At 39.4% G+C, this 16,551-nt stretch overlaps 1 protein-coding gene across 1 annotated transcript in view; it reads right to left on the bottom strand.

Annotated features, from left to right (window-relative positions):
• Positions 1-16,551, bottom strand: part of LOC310953813 (calcium-activated potassium channel subunit alpha-1a) — a gene marked incomplete at its 5' end in the record, with an annotated part of 133,188 nt that overhangs the window by 43,734 nt on the left and 72,903 nt on the right. Inside the window, 8 exons of the mRNA XM_083923023.1 lie at positions 703-772; positions 850-932; positions 1,352-1,457; positions 1,594-1,704; positions 8,300-8,391; positions 9,934-10,104; positions 11,155-11,230; positions 11,762-11,837. Of these exons, the coding sequence (XP_083779149.1) occupies positions 703-772; positions 850-932; positions 1,352-1,457; positions 1,594-1,704; positions 8,300-8,391; positions 9,934-10,104; positions 11,155-11,230; positions 11,762-11,837 (785 nt within the window). The remainder of the gene's footprint in view (positions 1-702; positions 773-849; positions 933-1,351; positions 1,458-1,593; positions 1,705-8,299; positions 8,392-9,933; positions 10,105-11,154; positions 11,231-11,761; positions 11,838-16,551) is intronic.

The raw sequence follows: 16,551 nt of genomic DNA, 5'->3' as shown, positions 1-16,551 counted from the left end.
CAGACCTAACATAACAGAATTGCTGCAATTTTTGGCTTTAGGACTCTTTGCCATCCTAATTCAGGAATCCTAATTTGGGATATCCCTAAATTAGGATGGGATGGATGATTTTCCTAAATGCAAAAACTGCTTAAATCCTAAATGTCATCATAAACTGAGATAAGATAGGATTTCAGACTTTAAATGTTTCTGTAATGAGGTCCCAGGGCACAGAAATTTCCCCCAAAATGTTAAACTTTTCCTTTTTAATTATTCTAAACAATTTTGAATCTACTCAGGAGGCAGTCATTTTAAATAAATTTAGCATTTACTACTACTATTGCATCATTTGGAGTTAGCCAACTCTCAGACATGATATTAACAGAAAAAAAGTGTCCCAGTGCATTATAGCAATATGTTTTTAAATACCTCACTTATGTAGCTTTCATGATAGTCCACATTTGCATGAATGTTGTATGTTACATGTCTTTCTGGAGTCAAGGAAGCATGTGGGCAATGGAGTAACATATATCTCATATAACGCATATGCTATGAATTAACCAATGATGAAACCACCTACTGAAATACTGTAAATTACACAGTTCTTATGCAGACAAGGTTGCGGGTTAACCAGTTATAAATGTGCTGCCTTGTGTGGGAGACTAGAGAGCAAGTTTGATGAAGTGAGGCAGTCTTATGTATCAGGGCACCAAAATGTCTTACCTTGTTATGGTACTGTAACATCTGTGTTATTATTCTGATCTTGGGATGGTAGTTCTTGATCGAAATAACCCTAGAAGATGAAAAGGCACAATGTAACACCCTATCTAGTCAATTTCTAGTGATTTCGTAGTCTAGAGGCTACAATACCTCATGATGTTAGAGGCATCCTCAGCATCAGGATCTGCACAGTATTTGTTGGCTAGAATTAGACAGGCATCTGCTGACTCGATCTATGTGCAGAGAACCGAAGAAACGATGTGTTTAAAGATATGTTGACATTATAGCACTTCAGTACTTAATAATGTGCACTGATTGCTTCAAACTAATTGTGCCTGTCTTTCTCACATGGGTTTAACTTTGGCCAGTTCCAGTTAGTCACACCACTGATCAAAGTGCCTCAAACTTTGCCCCCCTTTTTCTTTTCCCTTCTGTCTTTAGCCATTTGGTTTAATAAATAGAGAAATAGAAATCCTTCAGTGTTTTCCTCTGCTCTCTGTAGCCACCAAAATGAAAAAACCTCAAAATGACTGATTTATTAAACGGAATTTTGCTCTTAATCTGTCAGATTTAATCTACACATAAATTCAATAACCGTTGTCGATACTTTTATGTGACTTCATCTCTCCAAGAGTCCCGTCACTGACTGTACCTTCACTCTGGCGAGGTCATGAGGGTTGAGAACAGATCCTTGGTAGAACTCTACTTGGGTGAAATGACGTTTGAACAAGGCTTCCAGCTCAAGATTAGGGGAAATACTAGCACACAGAGAAAAGACGAGAGAGGTTAGAAAACCGTATACATATATACAGGTTGACTGCGCATTGTTTCAAACATTGAGTTCTAACCTACACGACATGAAGAAGAAATATTGAGTTTTAAAAATTAACTTACTTATGGAGAAAAACAATTTCTACATTGACATCATCCCTGTCCTTGTGTAGGAAGTCTTTGAGGAAGTTGGAGACACTTTCGAGGGTAATATGACCACAAACCACAATATGCCTGCAAGGGGGGAAGAGATCATCTTGAGTGGGCAACATAAATCAATGCAGACACTGGCATGTCTCCCAAAGATAATCAGTCAAACCAAAGCACTCTAACATCAAACTCAAATATGCACTGAAAATATATATATAAATACATGTCAAGAAAAGTCATTTCAAAGCAAACAAATAACTGAATTATTTTTTTTTTTGCCATAAAAGGGAATAATTTCCCCCATGTAATGAAAGTGGTTAAATTCTGCATGACAAGTGCAATCAAACACTCAACTCTGAACCACTTTAGAAAATCTAAGATATAATCACACAGCCCATAGTGGTTGGATTGTCATCCGTTCTCAATATAAAAACTGTCCCTTCAGCCAAACCACCCCTTTGTGAGCGGAATGGATGTTGACAAAGACATGTACATCAATATGCTTGTGCTTTTATACAGAACATTACTAAAAACGTTCAAAGTGATTTTGAGGCCTGTGGTTGACACAAATTCTAAACAGGACCTTGGAGTACTTGATGGGTCCCCCTGGCAAAACATGTAGCGCATTACAGCAGAGGGATCTGTGTGTCTGACGGTGCACAGGGCTGATTACGGCAGCAAGGAAGTACGAGATTAAAACGATTTTACAGTTGAGGTTGTGTCCCTGTTTGTCCTCTGACTGCACCATAGGTCAGATTAATCTCTTTCAAAAGGTCAGCTTCACAGTTTTATCAACTATGAGATAAGAGTCACTTGGGCAGATTGGATGGTCACTGTCCAAGTCTTAACTTGAAAATTCTTAAGTGTCTCAACAATAAAACATGTGGTGCTTCTGTAAGAATTGTGTTTAGAAACCCATACTAATGTACTGACTACTACGTACTCAATTAGTATGTACTGCATTCTGCTTACTAAATGAACGATAAACTATGCCATTACCAACAGACTAGACTTATCCGACAGGACCCAAGCCTACACAGAATCTATCACCAGCATTCACAACACAATGAATGCCGGTTAATATCTGACATGATCCCAACCTGCTGATGTCATGTGCACATGAGCCAGGCACCGCAACTGCTTTACAACTGACTGCAAGAACCAGGGCATGATGGGAAACACTTGGCTCTCACCTGATCTAATAGCTGATTCTGTTCGATGTTGACTAAACAATATGACGTTTTAGAGAAACTTATATGTTTTTCATATAATTTGTATGATTGGAGGGTTAAATCTGTAAACGGAATAGGTGTGGCTGATGGTGATGTTAAGTAGTCAGAGAGACTAAATACATTCATATTACAGATCATCTACGCAGCATTAACATCAGCAACAGATAGCCCACACAGCATTTTATTGGGCTAATCTGTCATGATCAAAACAACTGGAGACTGCAAATGTATAAACTGATGTATGGGTCTGATAACATTTTAATAAATCAGAACTAACAGGATGGGAGTGTTTCTGTGACTTCTTGCTCTCGTCTATTTTATAGGCGAGGCGCAGCTCATCTAGTGTTCACACTCAAAATCTCCACCACTGAGCAGTCTGAAGAGAAGCAATGCATTATGGGACGACTATCGAGTATGTCCAGTAACCTCACCCTGCATACTCAGAAATGATGTCTAGTATACATCCGAGCGTTTCTCCTATACATAAAATCCACATACTTTGCCACTGGAAAGTACTACATACTCAATTTGACATCATACCTAGTATGATTATTACATTCGTATGTGATTCTGAACACAGCTTTGTTGTCTCATAACATTTTAATCCCTGCGTTATGTATCAGTAATTGTTCATGAAAATATTCCTTTTGCTCCATTTCTTTTTCTTTGAAATTTAATGTTAAGGTTTAGGTTATTTTACTCACTCAATGTTATTGTAGCACTTATTGTAGTTATAAGTGATTTGATAAAGTAGTAGAGGTTGCTGTTATTTAAAACACTTGGAAGTCAACCAGAATATGGTTATGATCGGCACTCTAATCACACTAATCTAGTGGCTTTAAGACACTTTATATACTTCAATTGAACAGTGGTAAGCTGAGCTACCCTTCTGGATTTAAAGTTAAATGTCATCAAGTCGTATTGCCAGACCCTTAAATGAGAAATCCAAACATGCCCAGTAGAATCCAGTCCTTATATTGACATGGATTAGTGTGGACACTCGGCAGACACCCTAATTAGCCTATGGAGACCTGTAAGGCAATCTGTGTAATGACAATGGCCTTATCCACTTCTTAGCAGGATGTGCCAGGAGACAAATTAACCACTTTAGTTTGAGTGCCTGGATCCTGGACAGCTTTGCATTTAACACTACGAGTATTGGGTTACTCTTTCCTAAAATTTAAATAAAAAAACACTGCAGTCATATTTGTTCACTGTTCAAGTTCTGATGATAAAACTAGATGGGTCTCCTTCAAACCATTATCATATTCTTAAACATAACAAGTAGGCTCTGGCTAATACATTAACCTTTAAAAGCTGATGTCTAAAATTGTACAATATGACTGAGTCTGACAAGTTTAAAGGAAACTTTAAAGGATATTTATTGATGTTAGATGAGAACCACGTCCAGATCAGTGTTTTTCTATACTGTACCAGATGGTCTGGGTAGGGCTCAACTGAAGTGGATTTGAAAAGTAATGTGACAGGCATATTGAGAGAATGGCAGTTTGTGGATGTTGCAGGACATAATGTTCTTCGCAGATGTCGCCTCTGTCCTTTAAGAGAATCTAATGAGCAGCCGTGATTGCATGGTTGGCCAGAGTTGAGCGTAGGGCTGTGTGGTCTTACAAGCTGATGAGCTGAGATGTCTGTGGGCAGCCGGCAGTATTTGGAACAAGATGTCTCTCATTTCAAGAGATGAAAAACATCAGTCACGTTTTCCTATTCGCAGTATCCAGATGCCCTTCTACAAGGGTGGAAGGGAATATACAGATTAACGTATTGGCTTGTGTGGGTTCAGCATTAGGTCATGAATCTCAGACACACACACTACAGTAGGTGATTTATCAGTAGAGTTGTGCCATCTGCCCCGAATGCTGGGTGGGGTACTGTCGAGAACACAAGTCTATGAACCTAATATTATATTATATTTAGCCCTGGGGGAAAAAAAACAGCTTTAATTTAATTTCACGTGGATAAAACAGCAATTTTCCTGGAAATCAATTCTTGCCAACACAGCCAGAACTTTAACAGATTTTTTTAAAGGAATTGTTATTTATTCCTAGATTTATTTGTTATTTTTAAGTTATGACTGACTGTAAAACTAGATGAGAAAATAAAGTTCTATGGCATTCATCCTCTATTAGTATGGATTATTTCATGTTTTACAGAAGGTTTAACTTGAGCCAGGACATACAACAGCTGTATATTATTAATCCTGTATGGTTGTGATATATGTATTTATTTTTAACGCACTGGGATTGGATTGGTACTCGGTACTGTATAAAACTTTGTTTCTCCCCCTATTCAATCAACTATGAGTATCTCTATTTAGGACAGAAATATTGGTATTATGCTTCATTTGATAAAGTTCACTTAAGTTGGCATGCCTAATATGAGTTACTCTCCTTTCGGTGCGCCAACAGTGGCATCAAATTGAACACTGATATCCTTAGCTAGTTATTGCAAATAGCAATATAATTCCCCTCTGGTTAACCTGTTTGCACTGTACAGCTTAAAATATAAACAAAAAATGGAGAACTTCAAGGGCACAGATTTTAAAAAGAAAACAAAACACATCAACACAGAAGCTAAAGAAAAATTGTGCCACACAATCACATTAAATGCGAAGGGTTCTTAACAGAGCGTGCACACGAAACATGCAGTCAGGGAACATCCCACATGTCACTGGGGGATGCACTGAATACAAAATGAACAAACAGAGAGCTCAAACATCAGCAACAGAGGTCACTCACTTGATACTGCTCTAATCCTTAGGTCAGTGATGAAACTTACAGCAAGAATCATCATCAAAATGTTGCAATTTATACAACTTTACTTTACTACACTTTATTGTTGCATTAAATGTATAAAATAAAATGCACTTTGTCTTTACACTGCAAGAGTACGCAGATTGTTTGGAAACTCGTACATTTACCCTTACGTAAGCATTTGTTCATGCCTGATGGCGCAGGAGTTTCTGGGCCTGCACGCCTCAAGTCGCTAACCCTTACAGAAGGCTTTCAAAGGTGTATGTCAGAGTTCAGCCAGGGTTGAAGTCAGTTTCCATGACAACATCTCTGTTAAAGTCGGAGCTAATGGAAACCATGGAGCCGTAATGGAAACCCGACTGCAGTGGGCGCCAACAGAATGCAACACTTGTCATTATTATATCAGCATACGCAGGCTGAGTGCTGTCACTGCACTCACGGGTGTATGCTACACTGCACAGAGTACAATAAGTAACACTAGCATGAAACTCTGTATGGATCCAATGTGACTCCCTTTCACTTCCAAATAACGTTCAAGGCCTGTTTCAAATGACAGCGGCCAGGCGGCCAGGCAGCCAGACGAAATAAGGGTTACATTTAAATAGTTCACAATGTATCATGACCTCATTGTTTGTGAGCTCTGTAATCAGTCAGATACTTGTAATCTCCTAATCTCATTTCCATGATAGACTTTTTTTCTGTGCTGACAGCTGCTAAATAACTGAACCCTGATGGCAATCTTAAACCCACATGACGAAGCGGTTTTGTCTATGTGTCAGGTCCTATACATGTAAACATCAAACACATGCATATCTAAATGGTTATGCAAAGGGCCTGGTGCCACTCTAAGCCTGTGTGTTTGGTGGGTATCTTGTGATTGCTACCATATGTTTGCACTGTATGTCTAACCAAAGAGAGAAATGAAAGGGGGTGAGGAAAGATAAAATAAAGTGTGTGGGAGAAACTCTCCTCAGCTTTGACAAGGGGCTTCTCTCAACACCCATCTGTGAGTCTGGGCTGAGGTCACTCGCCAAACATAACATTTCATCAATCTTATCTCAATGACAGCCAAACATTATTGAACAAAGGCTTTTTTCCGATGCCTCGTTGTACTGCTGACTCGCTAGAATCTGCCTGGCTGAACGGAATGACCGAAACTGAGAGGAGTAAGATTGGAAAAGAGAAAGAGTGAGAAATAAAAGAGTAAGCAAGGTTAAGTACCACAGACGAAAATATAAAGAAAATGGAAAGAAGGAAAAAAGACGAGGTCTACCCTCCCTGTTCTGGACACACCACATTTGGATTAAAATATATCTGTGTGCTGAATATCAATGAGGTTTGAGCCACGAAGGGAGGAGAACAGTACTGGACAATATGTACTGTGGTGAAATGACCACAGTGTCACACATACTTCACAGTGCACTGGAACCTTTGCTGTCAGAGGCCAATTACACATATACATAAATAACATGAGTTTCTGGAGACAAACTCTACCAGCACACAAACACGAGAACCAGGCGAGCACCAAGAACCAAGCAGGCACAGCAAGCCAAAAGCAATTGAGAGCCTCCACTGGGAGCGAGGCATCCAGCATTCAGGGTGTGGGAGCTGACTGAAGATCAAGGCCAGAGTCATGTCAAGCATTGATGATGCGATGGGCTAGCGGGGACAGACAACAGGAAGATGGCTTTTTCATGGAGTCTGTAATCAATGAAAAGCCACATGACTGCAGGTCATAGAGAACATGCCAGAAATGATGCATTTATAAAATAGTAATTTCAGCATGCAAAAAACAAACTCAAGCAAAATTAAGCAAGAAAAGAAATGATATCCTGCAATGGTCATTGAGATTGATGATGCTGGAAAAAGACCACCAATAATAATGCACTTGCAGATGTTAAAATCTTTCTATTTTCATGTGGAAAAAAATATTTTAGAAGCGGATTGTAGGGGTTTCATGACTATTTTCTTTCATTTGAATATATTATGTACTAATTCATCCCTATATGAAAGACTATTATTAAGGGACTCGATCAGAAATGGGACAACACATATTGCACAGATATATTGCATAGAAGCACCACAGGTTAGTATACTGCAAGTCTAAAGTGTAGTAGTCATGAAAGCTCTATTTTCCAAATTAAATTAAAGCGCAACACAGGATGTTTTAAGGAGGACAAAGAAAGAAAATGATCGGCACACAAATGAATTTAGGAAAGCTCTGAGTGAAGGACAGATAGAGGTAGATATAGACAAAGGCGGACAGAGAAAGAATAAGAAAAGGACAGGCAGAGTGAGACAGAGTAAAAGAGAGAGTAAAGGGGCATGGACATGTGTGTCCTAATGGCCAAGGTCTCCAGTCACGCAGTGTGACTTGATGTTATAAAGTAACTTTCTTGTTCTAAAAAGTCAAGTTAATTAACCCCCAGTAACTATAAACTTCGAGGGGGTGCACTTGAGTCACACAACCACACCTTGTCTGGATTTCAACTTACTTTCTGCCCCGTGTTGAGTTATAACTCCCTCCGTATTTCTTCCGATTAAGGATGAGAGCAGCAATTTCTGGCACGTAGCGAGCAAACATGGCCTACATGCATGGAACAGAAAAAAGAAAAAGGCATGCAGAGAGGGTTCTACCGCACACAGAAAAACAGCAGAACCATCTGGAATACTTACTTTCTCCCATTAACCGCACTATAGGAACCACCATATTTCTTTCGGTTTCCTATTAACTCTATGATTTCAGGGACGTAGCTGGCAAACATGGCCTAAGGAGAAGATAGAAGACAGAAGAAGAGACTAAAAAAGAGACTACTACGCCGCAGAGTGGGTGGTGGGGAAACTGGTGCGTGAATCCAGATTTCTGAGGGGGGGAAATATTACTTTGCTATGGATCTGAAGAGAATTGCCTTAACTTCACAAATTGAGAGAGATCTTCATATTCCAAAAAAATCTTGTTTTTGCTGTTAAAAAAATAGCCCCGGTTTTTATATGGTAAAGGTTTAGAACAGATTTGGTCAGAGGGCAAGAATTTTGTCACAGCTGATGATGAATAGTCAGTCTGTGATAGCACCCGATACCTTTCTGAATAGCAGAGTTTTAAAAGGAGAAAAAAAAACCTATGTGCCATGTTTTGTCCAACAAACACAGATGATTTGGCAGGTTGATTTGAATAGGCTCACCTGATGGTCCACAGCTGCAAAACACATTAAGACTCATTTGTTGGGCTTGAAAATGAGCTGGATGCATTTTGCAAAGTTTAACAGCCTGTTATTCTAGCATAGGGTCGCGTTTAAGTTAACTGACTACTCACTGGCACTACTCATCTAGGCTAGCATGTGCAATAAAACAAAAAAAGAGGCGCCTTTGCCCTTGTAAATACATATTTAACTCATGCTTGGAAAGTGAATCTATACATCAGCAGGAATAATGTGAAATGACGTGAGTTTAATATGATCCCTGGCTTTAAAATATCTGCAGCCTGAAGTCATTATTTAGCCACTGCTGCTGATAGGAAGCAGGCTGAGATACTAGCCTAAAGACTTCCAGAGCTCTCAGCACTGAGGAAAACACACAACCTATCACCATGGCCACAACAGAGTACATATCCACACAGCTGCAGGTCATCAGTGCACAGCAATAGCTGTCCAAATACAGAATACATTGACTGTGATTTGACTAGATCTTCCATTTTTTTGTAGGAGAAGGAGGAGGAGGAAGAGTTTTCTGTTTGTATGAGTGCTCACAGGTGTGTGCACCCATGCAAGTTACTGAACTAGCGGTAACCCAACAGGAAGCTAGATCAGAGGAAGGTGAACGGGAGGGAGTGGGAGGCTGCTATTGCTATGGTAACAGTCAGGCTGGCCTAAGCCTCATCTCCCTGCCCCTGTGTTTGTTGGAATTTTGGGAAGAGACACGGGAGGAGGGGTGTCCTGAAACCGCAACTGCTTTTAAGAGAACAGTGACAACATTATCAGACAATAACTTACACTCTAATCAAACAAATACAGGAATGACACATAAGGGGATGGGACGAAGGAGCACATAGTACTGTAACTACAGTAGACAAGATACAGTAGGCTAAACAGAAGGAACTTCACTATGACAAATAACTAACATTAACTGATACAGGCGACATAGTTCTAACATTTTAAAACAGCATTATGCTAAAGATTTCATAACATTTGCATAACAATCGTATTTAAATTCACTTTCCATTAATGTTATGTTTTTTACAGTCTATTGATGGGGACAGGCAGGATTTAGGAGGGGACAAGGGGAGTAAGGGAGAAAGAAAAGCCTGATTTTACCAAACCACCAAGAATGAAGAAGACCATAAACAGGCGCCCCAAGGTGGTTTTTGCATAGACATCCCCATAGCCCACTGTAGACATTGTCACCATCAATAAATAGACACATTCCCAATAGGAAAGTGACTGGGAATTTTGGAAGTTTTCCCAGGGGTCCCCTGAGTTTTCCACCTAAAATGGAGATAGGAGAGGGAAGGAAGGATAATCAGACATGACGCTCACCACAAATTTGTAAACACAGCGTTGCATAGAGAAACTTTTAAATAAAGTTTGATTAAAACCTGCTATACGCGCTCAAATATTGACCTCTGTTGAATCATACAGTATTTTCTTTATATATTGGGCTTAGGCTACCATCTAGTGGTGAAACAGCTTCCCTGAGTTGTTGAGCAGAGCTGCAAATACACAATGCATTCTATAGGATTTTTTTTTTTTTAATATGACACTCTACACACAACCACTATTGTTTTTATCATGTGTTTTTTTCATGGTATTTTGCCTTATCTGTACAGTTTGATAATAGATAATGACAGCCAAAATGGCCTCAGGTAACTTTACAGAAAAAATTATTCTATTTATTTTTTAGTGCACTATATTTACTGTCTGCCTAATATTTGAGTATCTGAATTCTGAGTGAATGTACCTACTACATAGTGCCCTAAAATGTTCACAATGGAAAAAAAAGAAGTTTCCATGGGATTAAAATGACTGTTTAGTAAATCTACAGCTGTTGGTGCTAATGAATGAATAAAAAATTAATATATGTATATAAGGATTAGTAAGTGTTCAAAATCTCAATTTACTGCTCACTATTGGATAATCTATTGAGTGTCTATTATATAGGGAGTAGTGAATGAGCAAACAAGGGAGTGATTTTGGACACAGCCAATTGGGCCAATGAATTCCGCACAGTGAGGTATACAGATTTTAGATTTGTGAAAAACAGAGCACTGGTATTGGATCAGTATTAACAGATAGCATGAATTCAGTAACTGGAATCGGAATTGGGAGAAAAAACATCTGGATGAGTGTATCCCTACTCGTGTGGGAAATGATCTATATTGCAACATTGCATCATTTCAGTTCATTCTAAAGTCGGCTTATTCTTAGATGCTCCGATTTTGAAAAGTGCTGCATGTCACAATTGTTTTGTACCAGTTAGTTAGACAGTTACCTTCCTTACTGGCTCATTAATCGTTAGCCCATCACTGGTCCACTCACCAAATGTATGAATCCAGCCGCTGTGAGCCATGTGCTTATGAAGATGGAACACAAGTTGACGAGCTTGATAGAGTTGCTGGGTAGAAGAAAGATAAGAACCATAAATCTCTCAAATACATTAGATCACAATGACAGAAAAACTTGAGACTTGTGAAACTGATGAAAGCAAACTATTGTGACTAATAATAATCTGATGGAAATAAGCGTAAAAGCCCAAAGAGGTACAGAATGGGACTAAAAGCTTGAATTCAACTTCTATGGAGGAGGATGCTTTAGTACATGCCCCAATACACTTATGGTACACAAGCGTAAATAAAGTGTTTTGTCCACATACAATGTATTGATATCACACAAGAAAACACATCATTATAAACCTACACAAACAATTATTACACCACATAAAATATGCATAAGATATGTAGTTGAGTACAGATTTGAGCAATTACTGCCACATACTGTATTGTGACAATACTACAATATACGCAAAAAAAAAATGCAAACCAGCCTCGCTGTTACACACAGCTACTGGTGGTTAATACATTGAAGGTGCTATTTTAGGTGGATACATCTTTTGTGAATGAATGAATGAGGGAAGCTTCATTCTCGCCTTGTTTTCAAGATGTTCAAGAACTGGAGGATTTCCGAAAATTGGATCAATCTTAGTGCTCTCAGAAATCTTAAGCCTGTGAGAGAAAGACACACATGGAAAGAAAGGGATTAACAATTGACCATAATCACACATTAGATTCATATTCGCAAATGTATCAATAAGTTGGGTGTTTTCTAAAATATATTTTATAACAGAGGTACCAGAGTGTCAGCTGTGAAGAAAGACAACTGAATATAGACAACATGTATGGGCAGCCAGATAATATGGTCCTTTCTAAACCACTTGAGCACAGCACCATATGATGCAAAATTTAGTATGAGACACAAAGAGATGGCACAAAAAACTCAACACTTAAGTCAAGGTGATGTGTTAGAATTATTTATGCACTCAAACAAGTTAGGGGGAACATCATGTGGCCTACTTTACATGAGCCTAAGTCTGCATCCAAGAGCAGCTCACTTAGGGATTATAGAACAATGCGACACCTGCCTCAATGTCTTCTTACATAACACGACTGATCCCATGGATGTGTGTTTACTTGCGTCTCTGCCTGCGTATGTGTGTCAGTTTGTGTGACAAAAAGGGATCTGAATTCCTACTGAGACAGTCTCTGCAATCAGTTTACGACCTGCAAATATTTAACAGTGGCCATACGCTTGTCATCAAACAACTCTAATCAGGAAACCAATTCAAGATCTGCATAAATAAGGTACTTATGTCCTTACCCCAGTTGAAGAGGATGTGCAAACAGGAACACACCGAATGATACAGTCCTGTTTGCCTTTCCTTATCCTCCTGTCCGTGATGGCCCTGCCTCACCCTGTACCCATTCTGAAAAAGATCTCCACAGGACTTTTTTCGCCTCCATGTCTCTTGAAGGATGACCAAATTAGCATCACTGTGTGTACGCCTATACACAAGCAGCTTAGGAGGAATCATTGTTTTAGACTAAATTCCCTCCAAGGAAATTCCTTTTTCTTCTTGCCAAGACTGGAATGAAAAATCGCTGATCCAAAAAAAATAAGGGCCTAGTATTTTCAAAAGCACTTCCAGAAAAAATCCAAGAAATAACTCCTGAGAGTTTTCTGTAAAAAGCAAATCTTCTTCGATAAAGCACCACCAACATTAAACGCACCTCGTAAAGCAAACACCTCTAAATACTGTGAAATTGATGGTCACTCCTGCAGACACACAAGCTAGAACTGTATTGTTCGTTTAATCATATCAGTCTTTCCAGGGACTGTGTCTCTATGAGCAAAATTTCAGCTCTAATATAGTTTTTTTTTTTTTCATTTTTGTTAGTGATAATCCTCACAACCCAAACAGATTTACCTTTCTCATGCCCCTTTTAGTAATTTACTATCAACCCTCCTGAAGCTTTGTCTCAACACACAGCTGTGTTGAACCTATTTTCTAAAAAAAGTTCAACCCTGACAGGGATTAGCAGAGATGAAAATAAAATGATGCAGACGTAAAACAATAATCCTGACATTAAAATGAGTGTCCCTTTTCCACAGGAAAAAGGTCAAGCACCTCGCTAACAATTTGCTGATAGTTACAGCTATCAGACAATTCAAGACTGCAGTAAAATCTGATTTTGGAATCATGAAACACTAAGAATTCATGACTACTGAATATTTTGGAGTGCTAATACCTCTTAGTTGGTGTTTCTATCATATTTGTATCAGTTTTGTAACTTGTGTACACTCATATTGTACAAAGACTTGTTGTAGTAGTAGCACAGTAGTATTGAGTAGCAGCTGAAAATGCCAAATGGCATCTGAGTGCAACGCCATGAATGCCTTTGAGGACCCTCTTTGTCTATGTCATTCTGAGAGGGGGAAGCTACAGTAAGATATTTCTTCCCCTGCTCCTTTTCAGTCATGGAATATGTACATGTTCTAGATTGGGGTTGATATTTTGTCTTGGAAGTACAGACAGAAATGTAAACAATATCAGTTTAGTATAAGTAAAGAAATATAAACGACTGGTGGATATATCTTAGATTGGAGGTAACAACAACTGCTTTGTAAACGTGACATTCAGAGCGCAAATGTTATAGCCAAGCAGACCAATCTGCCAAGCTCATGTTTCATTTGCTCTGAAAAGTATGCCCGATCCTTCTGCCATTCAGACAGAATCCAGCCCACGAGATCCTGGAGAAGCCAATCACAACCTTTATATCATGTGGGGTGGGTTTGAGATAACTGACTGACAGTCAGTATCATAGTTACTAATGTAACCGGCATTCTCCATCCAGCGCAACTTACCAGGCCGACAAGACTTGGATCAATCTGTCAAACTAGGCAGCTCTGATGAAATATGAATCAAAATGCTGTTACTGTATTGCCTATTTTTTGCCTAAAATGTTTTCTGAAACAAATTTTAGTGTACTGTATAGCTGTCTTTTGGTCCATTTTGAAGGAGGCTGGTTCACAAACTTTCTCAAGCGCTCCTCCAACTTTGTTGCTCTGACTGGTTGTAGGTCATGTTTTGTTGCTCAGGTTGGTTGTTTGCGTGCCATGTATTCAACACGATGTGAGAGAAATCTCTGCTTTGCCTACAGCGAAAGAAAGTACACACAATGTCCTCACAAGTACAGTGATACACATTTGTGTCTATCTGTCTGTGTGCGTGTGTGTGTGTGTGTGTGTGTGTGTGTGTGTGTGTGTGTGTGTGTGTGTGTGTGTGTGTGTGTGTGTGTGTGTGTGTGTGTGTGTGTGTGTGTGTGTGTGTGTGTGTATGTGTGTGTGTGTGTGTGTGTTGAAAAACTCTCAATGAAATCCTGCTCCCTTGAACACGTGTTCATGTACGAGAAAATCTTTCCCACACATGCCAGAGCCTCTTGCACACACAAGTGTCAGCTGGCCAGATGCTCATTCAAAAGGTTTTTTTTCCTGGTCTGTGCCCACTCTTACTTCATTGAGGCTTTCAAGCCAGAGCACGGCCTCTCTGTCACATGTTCTGGCTGAGCGGCCTACTGGGACCTTTTATCAATCAGCAGTCGGGGATGGTTCATCTGGGATAATACTGACAGTCAACCCTGCCAGGATTAGATTATACAGTGCAGCACTAAACCCACACATACTGCTAGTGCAGCACTGGACATTCATGCTGGATAGACAGCACATGCATATTAGATTTAACACCAACATCACATTTTTGCTAGCTTATAACTCAACTCACTGCCTGTACAATAATGCAAACATGCAATATGATTACACGTGAGGAGCCTGGCTACAGCAAAGAAGCTTAAACTTCCCGCAAATTACATGGAGGCTTCCTGCTAGCGAATGAAGGGCCATATAAGGCAGATGCACTCATGCCCATGTAAGGTACTGTAAGCCTCTTTCCAACAGAAAACACATGGGATCAACGAACAGTATACTAAAGCACCACTAGAAGGCAGTAGCAGGTTAGAATCAAATCCATGCCTGAAGGCTACTACAGGACTGCACATTATCAAGGCCAGTGCAGCAACAACATTGAGGTTGCTACCAAACAATCAGAAAACAATGCAATCACTGTATAATGTGAAATTATATCACATATTGTCAATATTGTTTCCATTCCAAAATTATCCAAACCAAGATCGCATTCCCCTATGGTATAGAATGACTAAGGAAGAAAGTGTGAAGTTATCTACGAGTTGTGAGAGTTGAGCTACTAGCATCTTTCAAATGGCCGTTTGCTAATACACTGCTAGGACTCTCTTGAGAGCAATACTCTGTTCAAGTAGTTAAAAGGAGATTAATTCCCTTTTCCGAGGAAAGAACTCAGCATGCCCTCTTACATTAGCCGTACATCGTTCTCATCCTCTTAATCAATGTCCAATTTGCAGAGGCAGAGAGAACATAACTTGAAATGCATACAGCATATACTTCCTTGGGTGCAGAGTGGGCGGACACACTACCACACAGGCAAGGGCAGAACCCCTATTAGTGGTCTTTTTATTATACACCTCCACTGGATCTTCAACAGTCTTCTCATGCAGGACCACTGCTGAAAGAGTAAGGCAAAAGGTACTGTAATTATGATGTATTATACCGGTTGTGGTTTGTATTTCCCAGCAGCGAATGGAAAGAAAAGATAAACTAATCCATTGGGAATGAGGCGCACAATACATGTTCCTAACAACCACCCTGGCTTCCTCTAACAAAGCCTGTTAAGGGACAGAATATACACTTAGCTAAATTAAAATACCATCTGTAGATCAGTCTATTGATTATTAGGAAATCATTATAGTCCTGTCAACCATGAAGACATATGCAGCGTGCAATAGTCTTTAGAGCGGTGGCAATTTCATTTCATTTCATTGCACTTATATTCTTGTCACAACATGGCACTGTATGTCCTAATTTCCATATTAATACAGGATAGAAGCAGCTAATGATGATCCCCCCCTAACTCCTCAGAGTCTGAAAATTAACAGACACTTTCAGTGCCCCAATAGTATTCTAGAAGCTATCATATTCACCACCAGCCTGTTAGGGTACACCATATCCTACTGCAGATACACACCGTTAACTTTATAGCTGAGACTTTGCAACCCTGTATGTAGCTTTAAACACATGGGCAAAGACATCACCAGTAAGCCTTGCCAGTGGGAGATCTGGTATACTGATGTGCCGTGGTTATATATGTCTAACAGTGCAAAAATAAACATGGTCTAATGTTTAAAGGACAGGTGACCTGATGTCATCCTTGAAAAAACATAGTCCTCTAGATTTTTCCCTTTTTAAAATAAAAGTTAAAAAAAATAAATGCATACTAATAGATCTCAAAAG

Source organism: Echiichthys vipera, assembly GCF_963691815.1.
Source record: "Echiichthys vipera genome assembly, chromosome: 11".
Classification (NCBI taxonomy): domain Eukaryota; kingdom Metazoa; phylum Chordata; class Actinopteri; order Perciformes; family Trachinidae; genus Echiichthys; species Echiichthys vipera.
This window is presented reverse-complemented; position numbering and strand designations above follow the sequence as displayed.